General features: G+C 34.5%; 2 protein-coding genes across 3 annotated transcripts; one reads left to right on the top strand and one right to left on the bottom strand.

Annotated features, from left to right (window-relative positions):
• Nucleotides 1–5,897: 5,897 nt before the first annotated feature.
• On the top strand, nucleotides 5,898–9,366 carry LOC114742057 (phosphatidylinositol 4-kinase gamma 5-like). 2 transcript variants are annotated; one of them, XM_028930310.1, is made up of 2 exons: nucleotides 5,898–6,169; nucleotides 6,841–9,366. In XM_028930310.1, the coding sequence occupies exon 2, from the start codon at nucleotides 7,099–7,101 to the stop codon at nucleotides 9,025–9,027; it is 1,929 nt and encodes a 642-aa protein (XP_028786143.1). In that variant the 5' UTR covers nucleotides 5,898–6,169; nucleotides 6,841–7,098; the 3' UTR covers nucleotides 9,028–9,366. The 2 variants fall into 2 exon arrangements, with proteins under 2 accessions (XP_028786143.1, XP_028786151.1); XM_028930318.1 differs by having other exon boundaries at nucleotides 6,832–9,366.
• Nucleotides 9,367–18,386: 9,020 nt separating this feature from the next.
• On the bottom strand, nucleotides 18,387–20,838 carry LOC114741963 (DNA-3-methyladenine glycosylase). Its single transcript, XM_028930209.1, has 5 exons — nucleotides 20,400–20,838; nucleotides 19,927–19,984; nucleotides 19,748–19,831; nucleotides 19,519–19,660; nucleotides 18,387–19,074 (listed from the first exon to the last, which is right to left on the bottom strand). The coding sequence occupies exons 1-5, from the start codon at nucleotides 20,779–20,781 to the stop codon at nucleotides 18,796–18,798; spliced, it is 945 nt and encodes a 314-aa protein (XP_028786042.1). The 5' UTR covers nucleotides 20,782–20,838; the 3' UTR covers nucleotides 18,387–18,795.
• Nucleotides 20,839–21,068: the final 230 nt, after the last annotated feature.

The raw sequence follows: 21,068 nt of genomic DNA, 5'->3' as shown, positions 1-21,068 counted from the left end.
AATAACTGACAGTTAATTTTATAAATTTGGTGGGAGCTAGTCACTTTTATTTACCTTCTCTCTCTCTCTCTTTCATTTTTCGAATGTTCACTAATGGTTGGAGCACTGATTTTCAGGGGGGTTAATAAATAAACCCCATTTTTTAAGTGTTTAAAAAAAACCCTTGATGAATTATTTTAGAGGAAAATAAACTGAAGAATATGGATGACAGCTAGAGAATAATGTTAAAAGGAAAAAGAGATAGAAAACATTAAAAAAATTAGCTCAAACAAATGCTTTATAGAGCACTTTATTAAACCATGAAATCTTTTGTCACTCATTATCTCTGTATATTATATTGGATGATCTGGGAATTAGGACCAACTTGTCATTAAATGCAATTAAGAAATTAAATTATTGTTCTGATAGATTATATTATATACTACAGCGCATATGTTTTTCGCATTTACAACCATTAAATACAAATTTAATACAAATCTCATATGTATTTATATATATATATATATATATTTGCATTGTATACTCTCAAATATGTGAAATCAGAGTAATGAAGAAAGATTTTATGGCTGAAATGGATGGCGAAATATCATAAACATAATTTTTAATGTTAATAGTGACTTAAGCTATATTAAATTCAGATAGGCTTATCCAGATGATTTTTTTTTTAAAAATTCATTCGTAGGTCTAGCACTTTGCAAGAAGTATAATATATGCCATCTATATTGTTTATGACTTGTAAAGTTAAAAAATAACGTTAGTCTTAATTTATTTACAACTTTTTGGATTGGATTGGCTTAAGGTCACGAACATTTTAAAGTATTTTGTCAAGTGTTTGTAGCATTCTAAAATATTTTATAATTTGTTGAATATTTTAAATACCCTAAAATATAATGAAAAGGAGTTTTAGGGTGTTTATGCACGTTCATTTAATGGGTTTTTTTTTAAGAGTTAATGAGAAAGTTAATATTATTCCCGAGAAAAAAATACTTTAAGCCATAAAGATAGGAATATGTGTTGCACCTGGGAGTCCAATTTGCCAAAAAATGACTGGTTGGGTTGGTAAAATATAAGCTCATTTTGATGTGATCTTTTTAGTTCTCAACCTGCTTATTTACCATGGGCTCCCAGTTTTTATTTATTTATTTATTTCAAATTTTAATTTTAATTTTAATAAGAAAAATTATCATTTTATAGGATAAACCATAACATATTTTAAAATGTTGGACATAGCTACAAAATTATTTTAGGATTTATAATTCTTGTTTATTTCAAAAGATCTCCTTTAATATAATAGTTGCTCATCAACATGAAGCTTCATCAATTGGCTTTTTTACCAGAATACTGCAAACAGTAAAGTTATTTACCAATATACTGTACTTTTAAAAGTATTTACTAATATGTTACATTTAACATCATTCTTCGGGTGAACAATTTTTAAAGTCATTTTTCTCGTGAATGACTTTCTCATAATCAGTCCTCGATGTGCGTGAAGTGAATGAAAATCGTTTTTCATGTGAACGATTTCAAAAATAATTCTTTAGATGAATGACTTCAAAAATCGTTCTTCTGGTGAACGACTTCAAAACTTCATCTGCCGCTAAACGACTTCTCACCTTCTCTCCTAATTAAAATAATTAGTATAATGATTTATCAATCATTTGAATGACAAAATTATGACTAAATAATAGGAGGAACTTATTGATAATTACATAATGATATTAAAACTAATTGTGAACTGAGCATAAGATGTATATTAATTAAAAATAAAACATAAAAATATTTTATTGTAAAAATATCCACCTAACTGATAGTGACTTCCAGTACTACATCTTAGCCTCCTTCTTATACGTTGTGGTTGTTGTTGTTGTACATCAATTTCTTGAGACTCAAATGTCTCATTTATTTGTGTAGTTAGCGTGTTCAAATCAAACCAAGGTGATTCATAAATGTTTAGATTGTCGAGGAGTGACAAATGCTTCATTTGATGGTTCATCATATTCAAAAGTAAAAGCATTGTATTTAGCTGAAAATGATCCAGGATTATCTGATAAAGTCATGAATGGTTGAAATTGAGAAGGATTGGCTGAGTTGGAAGGGGATGATGATGAGGGTGCCATGTAATGAGACTCAAGTTGTGTAAGATCGACAAAGGTGAAGAGGGATGATGGTGACAGTGATATGTCACAAGCCTAAGTAAAAATTAGAGGTCCCTGTTTCGTTACATTTTTGTTTTCAGTTAGAAAAAATAGAAGATAAACAACATACTCACTGTAACATCCTAAGTCTTATCGGGTTTTAATAGCCTTTTTTGGGTTGATTTCGAGGATAGATTAGCAATTTAATCTTGATTTTGGTGTTTGGGTTGGATTTGAGGTTAGTTGGAGGCATAGGTGAACATACCCCTCTCAGGGGCGAAGTTTACTTCGCCGCGGCGCACCGGGAGTTTCAGAGGGGAGTGTCTTCTCGGGAAGGTTTAGCCGCGGCGAAGTCTAGGGGACGTCGCGGCGAAGTTGTTCAGGTGGGCGAGGCTTCCCTTTCGGGAAGGTTTCACCGCGGCGAAGGTAGGGGTATGCCACGGCGAATGTTTTCTGGGCGAGCGAGAGTTTCCTTTCGGGAAGCTTTCACCGCGGCGAAGATTGGGGTTCACCGCGGCGAAGTCAGGTTTTCAAGCGACTAATCCCTCTCGGGATTAGTTCGCCGCGGCGAAAGGTCGCGAATCTATATATTCGCGGGAGCAGTCAGCGTGCGAAAAAAATAAGAAAATCTGAGGTAGAGAGAGAGGCTCTGCTAGGGTTTCGTTGTTGAGGCTTGGGAAAGGCATTTCTAAGGATCCATTACCTCAAGTAAGTGATTCTAACCTCTAATCTTCTTTCTTTCTTGGAATTTCTTGGAATCTATAAGGAATTATGGTGAAACCCTAGGATTTTCTAGGTTGTGATGGAACTGAGATTTTTGACCGATTGTTTTGGGTTTAATTGATTGCATTGGGTTAGTTTAAGTGTTTAATCGGTGTAGTTTTCTTGGATTTAAAGAATCTTAAGTTTTTGAAGCTAGGGTTTATGGAATTGGATGATTTGGGATTGAGGATGATAATGTAGAGATTGATTTTGAGTTTTGTGAATTGGGTTATGTTAAGGAGGGTTAAATTGGATGTTTAATCGGTTTAGATTTGTTGTTGGAACCTTAATTGCTCAAATGGGATGTTGGAGGTTGAATTCCTATAGTGGGTCCTTGAGGTTTGAACTCTAATTGATGCTTGGAAGGAGACTTGATGTTTTAATAGACTTTGAGGACTTTGGAGTGTTGTTTTGATAGTTATACCCTTTGAGTTGGGTAGAGTTTTGATGGGAGATAGGAATTTTGTGTTCCCAAATGTTGTTTTGGCCACATTATTAGTTTGAAAGCTAATATATGATGGTTGTGTGTTTGTGTGCTTGTGTAGACCGGTTGTGAGTCTTGGTGGTGCATGGGGCCACATCGTTGGTTTGTTGTTCCTTGCTCAGGCGAGAGGTAACCACTTTCCAATCCTTAGTACTTGCTTCTGTGGTATTGTGAGTAGATTTGTGTTTTGTGCTTTAAGTAGTAATTGTGTTCAAACTATATCTTGTATATAAAAAGGGAAAACCGTCTTGTGGGGTTTTTGATTGATGATGAATGAGTTTTGGAATTGTGAAAGATATGCCACTGAATGAGGTTAATTGTGAAATGATTATTACTCTTTGATTATGATTGAGCATGATGCATTAATTGGGAATTGGTAAGAGTGTTGTCTGTTACTACCACGTGGTAAGGCCTCCATTAATGCATGATGGTTGGCTTAGTACGTCCTCCATAGTGAGGGATAGGCCTTTTTGGCTCTCTACGTCCCCCAGAGTGAGGGATAGGCCTTTTGTGGCTCCTTACGTCCCCCATAGTGAGGGATAGGTCGGCTTCGGCTCTTGAAAATCCCCCAAAGTGAGGGATTTGGTTAGTGGGATAGTATCATTGCACTGGCATAACTTTTTGTGGCTATCTTGTTATCTTAGTATTTGTGAACTGCCCCACTTGACACCTCACGAGCACCTATTTAGTAGTACCTAGTATTGGAAAGGTTGGTTACTGGGACTTTGTCTCACCCCGTGGTTTATAATGTTTTCAGGTGAAGGTTCTAGGCGTGCGCCTTCGGGAAGAGACGCAGAGGCTTGAGCTTGGTTAGCTTTAGGCCTCTAGCTTTATTTATGTATGGATAGTTGTATATTGCCACAGCTAGGGTTTTCTTGAAATATTCTGATTTCCCGGCCTTATTGTAATCTGGAGAATATATTATCTACTCGTTTTGTTGGCCGGAGGCCATTCCTATTATTTTATGAAACTTTGTTAGTCGTGGTTGAGATCTATTGGGATGGGCTGATTTTGATGTATGTCGTTACCCGGGCCGGAGGCTCGGAGGCCCAGTGGATTATGAATGGATTATTTAAGTTGCATGCAACTTCTTACGGGTTGACCCGAGTTTGAAAGTCAATTTCTAAAAATATGAAAATTTCCTTCTACTATGGTAGCTCATTTTAACAGCTTTCTTTTTCTACCATAGTAGTGATTTCATGATGAGTTGTAATGTTTTGAGGAAAGGGTATTACACTCACAGTAGCAGTAAAAGAGCTTGTCTTGTTTGGAAGCAAGAGTAAAAAAATAACAGAACAAGAGAATAATGAAAATGAAACAATTGAGCAGAAGAAGTAAGCAAGAAGAGAGCTCGGATTTTAGAAATAAAATAAAAGAAGAAAAGAGTAGGAGATGAAGTAATTCACATATAATATATATAAAGCCACAAACAATCCTGTAGCCTCAAGGGAATAGGAAAAAAGTGAATAGGAAGAATTGGCAATGTCATAGTGTCAGAGATTTTTATTCTTGCACGTAAAATTGGCAGAGATTCCCTCACATGGTGATTGAATAGGAAAAAAGTGAAATTGTTCTTGGCATGAATGATTTCAGAAATCGTTTTTTACGTAAACGACTTGTGTATAATTTGAAAGTTATTCTTCTCAAGAATGATTTTAAATGCAGTATATTGATAAATAATTTTATTGTTTATAGTATTTCAATGAAAAAGCCTTCATCAGTCACATAGTAAAAAATTCTGGCTCTTACTTATGATTTTCATGCTTATCAAATTTCTCTTAATATATTTTCTTATTTTTTAGGACATAACTTAAATTCCTTCTACTTTAATACTTTGTCGACCTTAAAGCTTCATATATATATATATATATATATATATATCATTTTGTCTTTTTATAAAAAAAGTCAATCAATTAACTGTGAAAATAACAAAAGTTTAACAAAGGACTCCATTACGTGATTTAAGTTATTTTAAGTAATTTTATTTTATATGAGATTAATATTTGAGGAGTCTTTTATCTCACAAAATGTAAAATTGATTTTATTTTTATTTTTTTTCTTTTTTGAATTGTATGTATGCATCTTTTCAATTTAAGAATAAGATTGTCCCACTTGACCATCCACCATGGATCCACGCTGGTACCGCAGTCGTCTTCGCCCAGAAAAAGTGACCCCAGTCAAACAACAAGGGCATGGGATCGGCGCAGGAGAATTGAGAGAGAAAACCATCCTCCATTCGCCGAATACTCGCCGTTTAGACGGGGAGACCCACCACGTAATCGCCCAATACCGTATGTCCACGTCACCCCCTCCCATTCCTTCCTATTTTGCCAGTGGCTCAGATCTTTTCATGGTCCTCTGATCCGACGGCCGTCCTTGCCAGTTCTAGATTCTTCCATTGCATCGCTATAGGGAGAAAACAGATAGAAAGAGAGAGGGGTTAAGTGTTAACCGTGGTTAGTTTCTTAACCGGGCTTGACGCGTTTGGGGTTAAAGAACCTCCATCGGGAGCAGGCCTGAGCGAGCGGGAGGACAGAGACAGAGAGAGCAAGAAAGGAACAGAAGATTGGGAGAAGGATTTGGGATTGTCGCTTGGACAAGAAATCCCCTTCCGAGTCGACTCCTCCTTGTCTTTCCCTTTGATCATTGCTGTATTTCTAACGTCCTCGTCGTTCTCGGATTTGGATAGGGTTCCTTCGTCATAACCCTCTTCCAGTTCGTCCTCCAATTTCCTGGAACCGCAGGCCACTTCTGGGATTTGTTATTTGATTCAGATTTCGCATTGCGGGTGAGTTTTTACATTCTTGGCGGTCAGTTTGATCCCTTGATAGGGTGTATTTACATTTACATCTAATTCCTCTTCTGGTGTTTCTGATAGAGTTTATTTTGGATTTTCTGCGTGAACCATTGTTCTTTACGGGAGGGGAACCGTGCTAATGCCTGCTTTGGTAGTTTTTCCATACATTTATGGATAATATGTATCAAATCAGCTGGGGTCTGGCTTGCTTTTACTAGTTTTGGTTTTTCTGATTCTCAGGTGATGATATATTGGGGCTTTTTTCTTAGCAAACAAACTGAACTCTTCGAGTTATGAAAGCATTTCATTTCCGCGATTTCTCACTTCTAGATTTTTCTGTGAAATATTAACTGCTTGATGAGGTGATTGTGGTTGTTTTAATGATTATGATTGATGATACACTTGAATTGTAAGTTTTCTTGGAAAGACTAAGTGATACCTGGTAGATGCAAAACCTAGTCGCTGCAGTTTTCAAGTTTTCCGGAATTAAGACTTCGTTTAGGTTGTAGTTATGTAATCTGTTTCTGGCATTTACTGTTGTATGTCTTCCATCTCAAATCAGCTAAACTCATTCGGTGTTCTATGTATTGATTTTCTGTGTAATTTGTTTCCAATTTTTGTATTTGACTTTGAATTTTGATTTAATCTCCAAGTGTACGCAGATCTGGATTTTGCCATCTGGTTGTGATGGCCTGCTAACGTAGCCAGAGTATCAGTTAACCCTTGCTGTTTTAGTCCTTCTCTTTTCTCTCGTGGATCTGTGTTGAGATTGGGTACTTCACTTTTGGTTAATGATCACTGCGGGACAAGGAATTGGTTTCTTACGGTAATCATTGGCTCTGGAGCTTGGCAACTTCTGGAGAGGGAAGAAGCTCTCTTCCATTGCCATCTCGGCTGCCATCTGATCCCAGCCAAAGTTGATGTCTCGAAAACTGGACAGCCCTGTTCAAACCCAGATGGCTGTGTCAGTCATGATACGTCCACTTGTTGGGGAATTCCATGGGAGCAGCAGTGTGCAAGGGAGGCAACCTGCTGGAAGGAAACAAGTTTTTGTGCAAACTGACACCGGGTGTGTGCTGGGCATGGAATTGGATCGAAGTGACAATGCCCATACTGTGAAGAGGAAGTTACAGCTTGCACTTAACGTTCCAACAGATGAGAGCTCACTAACATTTGGAGATACTGTTTTGAAGAATGATCTTAGTGCAATTCGAAATGGTTCTCCCCTTCTCCTTACACGGAATATTATGCACAGAAGCTCATCCACGCCTTGTCTGTCTCCCACTGGAAGGGATATTCAACAGAGGGATAAGAGTGGTCCTATTGAGATCTTAGGGCAATCAAGTCGTCTTGACAGAATGAAAGAACTGGCTAAGGAAATTATGAAGGCCATAAAAATGGGAATTGATCCTCTTCCTGTTCATAGTGGGCTTGGAGGTGCATACTATTTCAGGAACAGCAGAGGTGACAGTGTCGCAATTGTAAAACCAACGGATGAAGAGCCCTTGGCTCCAAACAATCCGAAAGGCTTTGTTGGCAAAGCTCTTGGACAACCTGGTTTGAAGCGTTCAGTTCGAGTTGGTGAGACAGGGTTCAGGGAAGTTGCAGCATATCTTCTTGATTATGAACATTTTGCAAATGTTCCCCCAACTGCCTTGGTCAAGATTACTCACTCGATCTTTAATGTTAATGATGGGGTCAACGTGAACAATTTCCAGAGGAAGAGGCTAGTTAGCAAGATTGCATCTTTCCAGCAGTTCATACCGCATGATTTTGATGCCAGTGATCATGGGACATCTAGCTTCCCAGTTGCAGCTGTGCATCGTATAGGGATATTAGACATAAGGATTCTTAACACAGATAGGCATGCTGGAAATTTGTTAGTTAGGAAACTGGGAGTAGGAAAATTTGATCAGGTGGAGCTAATTCCTATTGATCATGGGCTTTGTCTGCCTGAAACTTTGGAAGACCCTTATTTTGAGTGGATTCATTGGCCTCAGGCTTCAATTCCATTCTCTGAAGATGAGCTTGAGTACATTAAGAATCTTGAGCCTGCTGTTGATTGTGAGATGCTACGAATGGAATTGCCCATGATTCGAGAAGCTTGTTTGAGGGTCTTGGAACTTTGCACCATTTTCCTCAAGGAGGCTGCTGCTTTTGGTCTGTGTCTTGCTGAAATTGGTGAGATGATGACTAGGGAATTCCGTCGTGGGGAGGAGGAGCCTAGTGAACTTGAGGTTATATGTTTGGAGGCAAGGAAGATGTTAGCTGAGAGAGAGGAGCTGTCTCCAAGGATGACTGAGCTGGGAGATGAGGAATTCCAGTTTGATTTAGACTGTGATGAAGTTGGGCCTGATTTCAATCCAAAGATCTCAGTTGATGATTTTTTTAGCAGGGCATGTTTTCAGCCTGGACTTGTTAATGGGCATGGCCGCAATCCACTTTCAAAACTAGAGGAGACTATAGAGGAGGAAGAGGAGGAGAGTGATGGAGAAGATCTGGGGCTTCCCACCCTACCTCCTCAAGAGGGGAACCCACATATTTCTAAAATTTCAATGTCACTTAAAAATACCATGTCAGATGAGAAGGACCAGAAACTCCAGAAATCTTCAGCAGGGAAAGTTGACACTGGCTATTTTGGTAATACATCAACATCTGGTCATAAGAGTGCCAATGAGCAGCTTCCTGGAAGCATAAGCTTTGTGAAGCTGGCGGATATGACTGAAGATGAGTGGAATGTGTTTCTGGAGAAGTTTCAGGAGCTTCTGCACCCGGCATTTGCTGAAAGGAAATCAATAACTTTAGGTCAAAGGCAGAGACAGAGGCTTGGTACTTCATGCCAGTTTTGAAGTTAAGAGCAATGTGGTAATGATATGATAGAGAAGACTATAGAATGGAGAATAAAAGCTTTATAGGTATATCAGAATGAAGGATTTGTTAGGACAGGTATGGGTTGGAAGTTTCGAATGAGTGCCTTTAGTTGGAGGAGAGAGCACGGGGTAGTGATGTAGATATTCTTGGCGTTTGCTGAGCAGTAAGCCTTGTAGGTTGTAATTTTATGTGATATGTTCTTTTTTGCTTGCCGAGTTCCCTAGGACATGTTTGATAAATAATTTTTATCCTTCGTGAAATGAAACTCCTGTATATAAAGAAGCCTTTGTTCCCGTTCGTTTTGATTTTGATTATCAGTCTTCCTGTTTTCACTGGGGTTCTGGGATTGTAGGGAAGTATCACTGGCCAAAATGAAAGTCCTGTGTTACTTAGAACAATGGAGTTGTATTTGTTTAAAACTTAGCTGTGGAAGTGGAAGTAATAGTTTTTATGAAACGCAGGTCGTTCTTTCCTTCATGATGAGCAAGGACATAATCTATGGGTCTTTTTTTTGGGGGGGGGGGGTAAATATTAGATATCAATGCAGTTGGTCAAGTGATGATGCTGGAGATAACTTTGGCTAAAAATTCAAAAGAATGATGCATCATAGTCACTTTTATTTTATCTTATCTAAGAAAAATGTTGATGAAACTTGTTTTCTAGAATAAAGCCGCCTTCTTTAGGCGGTGGTGGTGGGGTTGGGGAATCAACAAATCATCCTGTGTTTTGTTTCCTGTCTTCTCCTTTATTCTGTTTTTCTCACCCTGCACTGTCGGCGATATTATCAATTTATTTCACATTGAATGGGTTGATGATATCGATGAGTTGTGAAGTCACATTATAAAATAATTTACACCTGATATTTTTGTTGATATTAAGTATATAAAAATATTTTGAGAAAGGAACCAAGCATGATATGAAATTCATTTCTATTCTTAAAGTTTAACTGTCAATTAATGATATGGGAGGCCATCAATTTCATTAGGTAAAATAAGTAATTAGTTGCTGTCAAATTGATGGTGTGAGATGGGTATAGAATCAATTGACTATGAGAGAACTTGAAGATAAACCCACAAGCTCATAGCACTTGGTTTTGATCTCAATTGAGATGTAGAATGTCACTTTCAACCATTTTTTATATTCAAGTAAGCTAGAAAGCAGGATAATCACAAACAGATTCACCAAAGATATTGTTCAATATTAGCTTTTGTGGGTGTCCGTGTATTTTTCTCATTAGTTTGTCTGCCCATGATGATTATATTTTTGACCATGGCCAGCATGCTTACTGGCTTATGTATTTTACCGGCTTTAGAACTTGGAAGCGTCAAGCTAAACTTAATTTTGACACACAATGTTAAAACTAATCAGATCAAATTATTCAAATTTTTAAACCTTAAAACCTAACAGATTTGGCATCGTGGGTTTTTTTTAATAATAAAATAACTTAAAAATTCTTAGTTCTTAATAATTTAAATACTCCATGAATCAATATGTAAAAAGATACTAGCCGGCGAACATTGTGGGAAAGTGAAAAGTGAGATGGGATGAAGTGGAAGGCCAATCTGTCTGTAGGTATGATGACTGATTATTATTTGTGCTGTCAGTTGCTTTTGAAGGTGGCCAGTGATGATTGTCCCCTTAATGTGGGTGTGAAGCTTTTTTTGTTGCGAATGCAAGCTATAAATAAGACAAGAGAAGAGTGACACTGAGGCTTGTTTGGTTGTCCCCTTAATTAGCATCCCAAGGCAAAGCGATGGTGAAGTCTTTGATGCTAAATACTCGTACTTGTTAACAGAACAATAACGCATTACTGGGTTACAAACTCTGGTTCAACCGGACAACCAGCACAACCCTGAAAGAGAACCTGTACTGATCTCTGAGAAAGTTTCTGCTTCCAAGCATTGCATAGAATTAAGGTTCAGGCCAGGTCCTTGAAGATTCCATTCCTACTACTAACCTACGGGATTATTTGATTCCATTCCGACTACTAACCTACGGGATTATTTGTGAACGTAGGTAGTTAATATATGTCACAAGATAATTTGAGGGAGAACTTTATTTAAAGATCCCTGTGATTTTAATTTCATTGAACTCAAAAAAAATTTTGAATTAAAAGAATGGAAAATATTACGTTTGGATTTGGATGAAAACGAAACCATAATTTTAAAAAGTAATTTTAGGATATACAAAGTAAGTGTATGTAAGAAGAGTTTTGTCAAGAAGACTTTTAAAAAGTGCTTTTTTGAAGGTATCCAAATACTCTTTAAATTTACTTCTTTTATATTGTTTTTATAAATTGTATTATTGTTACTTGTTAAAATATGTATGTGTATTTGTATATTTATTCATGAATTTCTGTAAATTCCTATGTAACAAAAAAAAAATGCAATTTTGTAAACTGGGAGTTGTAAACTTCTATTTCTACACTTATAAGTTAAACTATTATTAGTTGTTAAAATGCATATATGTACTTATAAAATTACTCATGAACACTTGTAAATTTTAGCAAAACATGTGATTATGTAAATTGGGAGTTGTAAATTTTCATATGTATATTTGTAAATTTTTCTATTATAAGTTATCAAATCATTTATGCACAGTTTGTTAAAGTCGTTAAAAATGGACTAAGGGTATCTTGATAATTATTATCAAGACATAATTAATCTCACTTTAATTCTTTAATACTGTAGTGAAATTTCATATGTTTTAGATCCAATATGGCACCTTATAAAGATAGACAGAAGAAGACATAAATGTTGAAATTCCGATGGAGTCAAACAAGATTTGTAAAGTAAGTCCCACCACTCAATAGAAACAAAACGAATATAACTTCCTTCTTCAGATGGTTTCATCCATAGCCTTTGTATTTAAAGCCAAAAAAAAAAAAAACAGTATATTAGGATACTGTTCTCCATTTAAGCTCAATAGTATTTGAACTAAGTTAGTGATATCAAATATCAACCACTTGTGAAAAGAAATAGAGCTGTAGAAAAAGAGATTTTTTTAAATAAAATTTGGAGATTATTTGTGGTACTTGTGGTAAAACTATACCAAGAAATAGCTGGGCGAATCATTTGTGGGGTCTTTGTAAATGCACCATCATGTCTCACAAGAAAGGACATATTTGTTACTCATTTTGCTGGCAAAGTTCACATGTTTAACACTCGCGAGTTTCTTAATCTATGTGCTTGTGGCTGAAAATAGGTCAAAGGTTTTGAACGGTCCAAGTTTGTCGAACTTGGCATGCTAAGACTTTTTTGAGATGGGAATCTTTTAGTAAAACTAAGAACACATGAATCATGATGCCGCAAAGCATGAATATGAAGAATAAAGTGTGTAGAAACAATTTTAATTTTGAGACTTAAATTAATAACCTTAATCTTCAGCTTTATCCCATGGTTCAAGGGCTTAAATCTTTGTCCAAACATATATTCCATGAGCTAAAAATCCCAAAGTATCATACAAATGAATGGGAAAATGAATGGACTCTTTGATTATATTTTTTATAAACTTTTTTTTCAATTTTTTGTTCTTAAGAATAAAAAAATTATTTAGTTAGTTGTTTTGTATATGTTTGTTCACGGAATTTATTTCTGTCTTCTTTTTTTTTTCATTATGGAAAAATAAAAATAACTTGGATTTGTTTTTGTTTTTCCTCATTTGCCACTAACAATCACAGACTATTTCCCACGACCAACCCTATTTTTGAGATTTAAACAACTATGATCTTGAACTTTATTTGATAAATGAAAGTCTAAAATTATCCATACTCGTCTGTTCAAAGAGTTCGCAAGCCCCAAATAATCATAAAAAACATGCCACCTCTACTATGGCCGATCGGCATCAGTTCACCATTACTCATTTATGGATAAAGATATATCTAACACTCTAATCTTATTTCTTAGAAGCATCCAACATCCCGATATTTTTAAATTTTTTTTTTGTACATCCAGCATTCTAATATTATTTTTAGTGCCTTTTCAACGTGATAGATTTAACTAAAAAAATAACATCGGAATACTAGATGTACCTAAAATATAAGATCAAGTTGCTGGATGCACCTTTACCCTTTATTTATTGGTTACTAATTACAATAATACCCCCACTTTGAACATTCACATAGAGTGATTAAAACGCTTAAGTAAAAATACCTGCTTAAGAGCAACAAATTAAACATACATGCTCGATTCTTACCCAGGCCAATACTTTAAGTAAGCCCAGTAACGATAGAGGGGGCTTGTGCGACCCAAAACAACAGATAGTGTATAAGGTAGACAAAAATGCATTCTAGGCTTCACATCTTCAAGATAGAAATGCAGGTACAAAAGTTCACCAACGTTGTATATTTTCATTTGGTGCAAATCTACTTATGCAAGTTCAAAATGTGTGTAAAAGTGACACCACCATTAAAACACCCTGACGGCAGTGTTTTATCTCTCTTCAGTCTCTTTCATCCCACATACATTGAACACAATCCTCTTCAATTCATTTACAACTTCATGAACAACAATTTCTTTACTTGAGAAATCCCTTGCTTTGTGATCCTTTACGTTGGTCATCTTAGATTTCACCTTGAAGCTATGAGCTGCTATTGCCTCGAAGTTATGATCCTTCTCCCATCATGAACCCTAAAGCCTTATTTTAAGGTCTGATTATGAGGAAATAAAGAATTTGAATCCATTGTGTGTGAGGGAGAGCTTTTTTCTTGGGACGGAGCTGAACCGAGAAGACTATCAAAAGGCTGGAGGGAGAGGATAGTTTCTTTTCTTTTTTTTCCCCTCTTTTTCCTTAATTAAGAGTATTTTGGTATTTTCATTAAAAATATCATGGGCCCTACTCTCAAAAATGGCCTTAAATTCTCTCAAAAAGTTCAGTATAATCATAAAAGATATTTCAAGTTGACTGTTAAGTTTAATAATATAAAGTAGAGGATAAACATTCAACTCTATATGCCACTGATATAATCAACTTATCTTCAAAAGATACCCATAATATCTGCTAAAAAACCTAGTGGTATAAACAACTTATCATTGAAAACTAATTCAATTCAAGTTGAACCTTTTTTATATGAGTTATTCTAATTATAAAAATTTATTATAATTAATAATCTCTAATACACTCTAATGCAATAGCCGTTTGATATTGGGAGTATTTTGATACTTTTATTAAAAAGTATATGGTGTTTGGTGAACTTTTAGTATAATTTCGTGAGTATTTTTGACCATTAACCTTTTTTTATTAATTAGGGAGACATTGATACTTTTATTAAAAATATCATGGGTCCTACTATCAAAAGTAATAGACGTTCGGATGTTGTAACGTTGGTGTCATTTTTGCACTCAATTTGAACTAACATCTATAGATTTGCACCCAACGAAAGTATATGATGCTCAGTGAACTTTTAATATAAATTTATGGGTATTTTTAATCATTTACCTTTTTTCTATGCATAGAAAAATAAAAAGCGTTGGTATCATTTTTAATTCTTAAAATTTCATCTTATTTTAGTTTTGGTCCTTTAAATTTGAAACCAATAGTTTAAGTTTCTAAAATTTATCCTCATTTTAGTTTTAACTATTGTTTTAGGGATTAAAAATATTATTTCAAAGACTAAATCTTTAGGCAAATCAAAATGAAGTTAAAATTTAGGCTTTATTTGGTTGGAGGGTTGTTGAGGGGAGGGGAGGGATGAGATTAGTGTGTTTGGTTGAAAAAATAGAGGAGAGGGGAGGAAAAAATTTGTCTTTTAGTGCTATCCTATTTTCTTTTTACTCCCCTCCAAATTTGGAGTATTTTGGATGGGAGAGAAATATTATATTTAATATTGACTAAACTATCTATACTAGTTTTTTTTTCTTTCTATATTTCAAGTTTGCCCCTCTTATTAGAAACCTTTTTTTTTTTCACTTCTTTCTCTTTTCAACCGCTAATGATATTTGATAATATAATATTTCTATCATGACAGTAATTTTTTTCGTAATATAATATGATAAGTGTACATTAATAGAGGGTGGTGTATTATAATTATATAATATATACATATCATATATAATATTTACGCATATCTTAATGTGTGAGTATTATAATTTCAGATGGGCCGAAAACATGCATATATATTAATCTCAGATAGGTTGCACACATACATATATATTAATATACATATTATAACGTGTGTGTATTATAATTATATAATATATACATATCATATATATTAATATACATGCATATGTATTCTAATTATAAAATTCATGAGATAGAATGTTAAACCTTTTATCATATTTTCTAATTTTTTTTAGTTTTATCATAATTTTTTTTATCACATGTAATTGAGGTAATTGGTTTTTTTTTAAATTGATAAATTAAGAAATAATAATTTTGATATAAATATTGTAATAAAAGAATAAAGTAGTCTAAATATAGAGATAATGACATATTTGTCAATTTATAATTACCTCCTCTCCTCTCCTCTTATAAACCAAACAAGAAATCTCCCCTCCCTTCCCTTTCCCTCCAACCAAACAAAACCGATGACCTCTCTTCCTCTCCTGTCCCCTTCTTTTAATTAACCTTCCCTCCCCTCTCCTACGTTGAACCAAACAAAGCTTTAAGAAGTATAACCACTTATTTCATATTTCAGCAATTAAAAAAATTAAAAAAGGTTAAATTTTAAAGGCCAAAACTAAAACAAAATTTAATTTCTAAGACTAAAAATGATATTAGTCTAAAATAAAATTAAGCCCTTAAATTTTTATTTTTTGTTATTGTTTCAGGCGCCACATAATTGCCAATTTCGCCAGCCATTGCCAACATTATCATCCGCCAGCGATTATCATCAACTGCCACCGCCGCCAAACATGCCCAGTTCTCATCAACGACCGCTATCTGTCATCTGATAATCGATAACTACCATTCGCCGCCGCTAGCAGCCACTATCGATCTTTGATTCATTGTGCATTGTGGGTATTCAACATATCTGCATTAATTTTATCAAAGGATTTTTTTTCCTGCTTTTTAGGCGTAATTTTCAATATAGATCATCCAAACAAATATTCCCCAAAACTAATTATTCTTAAGAAAACGGAGAATAAAATCAAATAAGTCTAGAGTTACTTTGTTGTAAGATGAATTTGAGATTTGATATTAAGCCCACCAAATTACTCCCAAAGAATTTACGTTGACCATGTAACTTATTATAGTTTTGTGAAAAGTAGGACAAGGAATTACCCATATGGGCATGTTTCGAATATAACTATAATAATATAAATATTGTTAATAAAAAAATTTAAACAAACAAACAAATTATATAAATTCGAAAGGTAGGGGAGTCTTATAACTCAATGACATCAATCATTTCTTTTAAAGATTTTGTTAGGCATAAAATTGTGAGTTCCTCCCTTATTGTAAAAGGTATAATGCATACATGACTTATAGTATAAAAAAATAAAAGGAAAATTACTATAAGGTCCTAATGATAAGTAAGCAGCATGAACTTATTGTCATTTTTTACACTGAAACTTGTTATTACATGCTATTAAGTTATTGTGAGACTTTTTAATAATTACATTCATTTTTTGGGATCTTACACTAATTCTTCCAAAAATAAAAGACATGTTTAACTGTAAAAAAGTTATTTCAAATGGCATGGTTAACTTGAGTTGCATCTTTGGCTTGCAGTTTGAGACAGGTTTTTAGCCCCTTTCTTGTTGGCTATGAACATTTTCACCATGATCATCAAGCCAAGCCTATGACTAAAAAGTTCAATTCATCATAAAGACCAGCAGGATGGGTTGGTGGATGATTATTTTATTTCTATAATATTTTATTTTGAAATAAAGAAAATAAAGTTATCTAAATCTTTTGTTCACTAATAAATAGAGGAATCCTAGGCATCAAAGCCATTATTTTGGTGGTTGGCTTGTGACTAAAGTCATCATTATTCAAAAGAATAATAAATGCAAAAATTAGTCTTTTCATATTTATAATTATGGATTTTTTTTATTGTTCTTAAATTTGAATCTAACCCTAGCAAATACTTTGTTGTGTGGGACATGGAACCCAATTCAGCATAGTTGTGAATTTTTATATTCAATTTCATTAGAAAAGATTTTTAATTTTGTTATGATGGGTTTTTGAAATCAAATCATGTACTAGGTTGAGTTGGATGATAGCGACATTATGACACATGGCAAATCGAAATAAGTGTTGGAGTTTGTTGAAGGGGTTGCTTTAATCCTAAATGCAAAACCTAGGAGCCTAGTTTGTACTCCTTTGGTTCCATTTATAGGACAGAGAGAGAATTTTTTTGGGCCTTATTTATAAATCACTTCATTAAATTTTTACTATGAATGTATCATATTGTCTTTTATTTATTATAGTGTAGATAATTATTTATTTTGAAAGGTGTATATATTAAATAGGGATAAAATTGAAAAATTGCTAGATTTTAATGAAGAATTAATACCATTTAAGGTTTTTCTTGGTCTATATAAAACATACTAGAAGCACCTTGTAAATAGGACTAGAGGAGTATGTTAAATTTATAATTTTTTTCTTGAACTATTCTATTATTGGACATATTAAAAAGAAATTGCCATCAATTAGGTAATTTCTAGTATAAATGATTAAAATGAGTAATTTAGGAGAATCAAGCCACCTTTTTAATAAATTTTTTTTGCCAACTTTCTTTAAATAAAAAAAATTAACTTAACTAATGACAGTAATCTTTGTAAATTAGTTAATTAACTTTTTACATTTAAGAGTGAAGGGAGTTGTAAGCAACTAAACATCTCTCACTAAATTAAACTATAAATCCATAAATTATGATATATTCAAATTCGTAGCCACCACGCTGGTTCTACTTTTACCCTAAATTTTTTTTTAATTTTTACCCTAAATTTGAACTTAAAATTATTTAATACTCAGCCATTCAAACATAAAAGAAGAAAACAAAAATCTTGGTTTCAAATTGGGAAAAGGAAAACAAAGTAATGATATGTAAACTTCATCTAACAGCACTTAGCATATTATAGAATTATACTTTTAATTTTTAACTTTTATTTTACATTCTTATTGGTTCAATGCCCTTGCTTTACCAACCAACATATAAAGTGTCATCATACCTTCAAACACTAAGAGTTTAAATAATCATCCAAATACGGAGCAACACATTTTATTTATTGTGGCAATAATGGTACTTTATCATTATACATTGGACAAAAGAATAATAAAGAAACATCACCCAAAAATCCTCCAACAAAAAAAAAACTGGATTTGTTGGCTGTAATTATACATATATTTACATGCTCAACCAGAATACAAAGTTGAAAATTTTCTCTCATCAAATCCAATTGAAATATTTATAGCTGAATCATATTAAAAAAAATTTAGATATACTCAATCTATAAAGAATACCAAGTTAAAAACACTATGATCTGAGACTCAACTTCTGGATCTGCATGTTAAGTGAATCCCATGAATCTTTGTATCTCTTTTGTTTTTTTATATGGCCATATGACTAGGTCATATTCGAGCACTGTCGAGTCTAATTGGAGGCAATTTTCTCAAAGGCGTTTTTTGCATTCACACAATCATACTAACTCAAACTCAAGACCTACTTGAGCAGGATTTGTATCTCCTTTCTTATTGGACTGTACATTAGTTGCAGTCTTGCAGAAGATTCAAGTTGGTGATTTGATCCGCCAACTCTATAAATCAAGTGTTGATAAGAATGTCTTAGAATTCGTAAGTCAGATGTGCCTCCAAGGTCTTTCAGCTAGGCTTACACACTCACTGTGCCTATAGCAATCCACAAGGTGGTCAATGGTCAAACCTGCAGCTTGCATGAAGGAGTGAACTATAACTGGGCCCACTAACCGAAACCCTCTCTTGACCAAGTCCTTGCTTATGGCCTCTGCCTTTGGTGATCTCAGCGGAACATTCCTTGGGTATTTGTATCTGTTAATGGCTGGTTTGTGGTTTACATGCCCCCATATGTAATTACTGAAAGACCCACATTCCCTCACAATCTGATCACAAACATCAAATTCATATCAGATTCTTCATTAACTGCTAAAGATGGTTAAATGTTGGTTAAATATTAAAAATTTTAACAACTTTTGAATAGCAGTACTCTTTGAATGGTTTAATTCATTAAGGAGAGGGGATGAAACAGCCATTATAAAGAGGTAAGAAGATTTAACATAAATATTTCATTAAATTTTGTAAAGCGTCTTGTATCAAGGACTACTAGGTAGGACTAAGACCTTATAAATAGGACCAGAGGGGGAATTTTTTGAGTACAATGTAATATCTCCTGATGCCTAAGATAATAGAATCATAATGACGCTAGAGTTATAGTTAACTATTTTGAGGAAATTGAAGGAAGATCCACATAAGCAAAGTGGGACCGGTTCCTCCTTCTCTCTCTATTGACCATTTAGAAGATTAGCACTATTGGTTCGAATACTTGCCTTTACTATGCATTTGGCATTGTCTGCTATGCATCTTACTCTGCTTTCTGCTAGTGAAAGAGCTTTGTTTGATTCTATCTCCATGATGTCTTTCTCCTCCATTTTTGCAACTGTGTGCGGATCAAATCCAGCGAAAACTTCTCTGTATGAAGCATAAGATCATATAAATAGAAGATTATATTTTGTTTTAAATCTACATGTTTTGTGATCCTAAAAGAAACGTGAATACCTGAGAATTTCCTTCTTTTTCAGAATTTCTGTCCAGTTGTAGTCCATCAACAAGCCAGACATTGCAAGCAGCTCGAACAATTTGCTGTTTAATGATTCAACAGGTTAAGAGGGATCACATCACAGTGATTGCATGGAAAATAATAACTAGTTATGATTTTAATTCTGAAAGAAACTTACTTGTCATCATAAGCTGGAACCCCCCAGCATTCGTCATGGAATTCTATGTATACCTTATCTGCACAAGACCTCTGTCATTTTCATACTCACAATTTCTCTGACTGCAAATGACTAAAAGCAAACAGATTCATTGCTACAAGAGTACAAGTCAAGTAGGTGAAGCAGTAATTGATGTTACTAAAATTTCATGTAAAGTATGCAGTAAAAGCTTTCATCATTCCCTAAAAAGGGCATCAAGCTAATCATTTAGTTATGTTCATGATAAGAGGTATCAATTATACGCCTATACTAAACCTTATCTGAAGTTCTCTTCTGCGTATATACCCGTATAATCTATAAAAGTTTTACTTTAGCTTTTCAGTTGAAGGTCAGAACCTCACTGATAACAGCTTAGCAGCTTCAATGCTGACGAAGAGAGCATCAAACTTTCCAAAGTGATTAACATATATTGAAACTGAGAAAAATGAACATACCACTGTTCTTTGTGATCCAATTGCACCTTCTCAGTTCCCCAGGCTCTGTAGGATTGTTCTGTTGACTTGGTTGCTGCTGCTGCTGTGCAGTTTTAGTTGCAGGAGGAGGCTCTTTTTTCTCACGGGGCGAAATCAAACGAAGAGCCAATGAAATCTTCTGGTCTAATGGTGTCAGAGAATCTGCTGTGAGAGAAGAGTCATTTGAGTTCTGCGAGAGAGATAGAGACAATGATGATAAGGATAGAGATGAAGTGCTTTTCTGAAGCCCAATTGGATACACTTTCTTGAGATATTTGGGGAAAAAGCTCTGGCTTGGTTTCTGTGTCTCTTTGACACTTTTGCTCCTCTCAAGACCATACTTTCTCACATTTGCTTTGGACATAATGAGGAGGAGGAGGAAGAAGAAGAAGAAAAAGAATGACAAGAAGATCTAGTGTTATAAATGAAGGACTTAAAAGTGAATTGAGATTTATAGAAGTTTGGGCTATAAAAAGAGATGGGGTCAATCCAAATACGGGAAATTCTCAAGCCGGTTGGTAGAATGTGAGCTTCATATTATAATGGATTCTTATACTTCTTGCTTTCCAAGCAATATTCATGAATTCTTCAGCATGGGAAGCCTCACATTGTTGAAAATGATACTTCTGTGATTGACCCTTTAAAACTTTG

This window comes from Neltuma alba, unplaced genomic scaffold, assembly GCF_004799145.2.
Source record: "Neltuma alba isolate B1F8T4 unplaced genomic scaffold, ASM479914v2 tig00000613_pilon, whole genome shotgun sequence".
NCBI classification, from domain to species: Eukaryota; Viridiplantae; Streptophyta; class Magnoliopsida; order Fabales; family Fabaceae; genus Neltuma; species Neltuma alba.
The sequence above is the reverse complement of the archived record's forward strand: the minus strand, read 5'-3'. Positions and strand labels throughout refer to the sequence as shown.

Bases quoted from the DNA above. Each gene is read 5' to 3' on its own strand.
- LOC114742057 (XM_028930310.1), top strand. From the start codon at position 7,099: ATGTCTCGAAAACTGGACAGCCCTGTTCAAACCCAGATGGCTGTGTCA.
- LOC114741963 (XM_028930209.1), bottom strand. From the start codon at position 20,781: ATGTCCAAAGCAAATGTGAGAAAGTATGGTCTTGAGAGGAGCAAAAGT. The intron at 19,832-19,926 runs GTAAGTTTCTTT...ATCATTAAACAG, and splicing joins GTTCCAGCTTATGATGACAA to CAAATTGTTCGAGCTGCTTG. The intron at 19,661-19,747 runs GTATTCACGTTT...TGCTTCATACAG, and splicing joins AAAAAGAAGGAAATTCTCAG to AGAAGTTTTCGCTGGATTTG.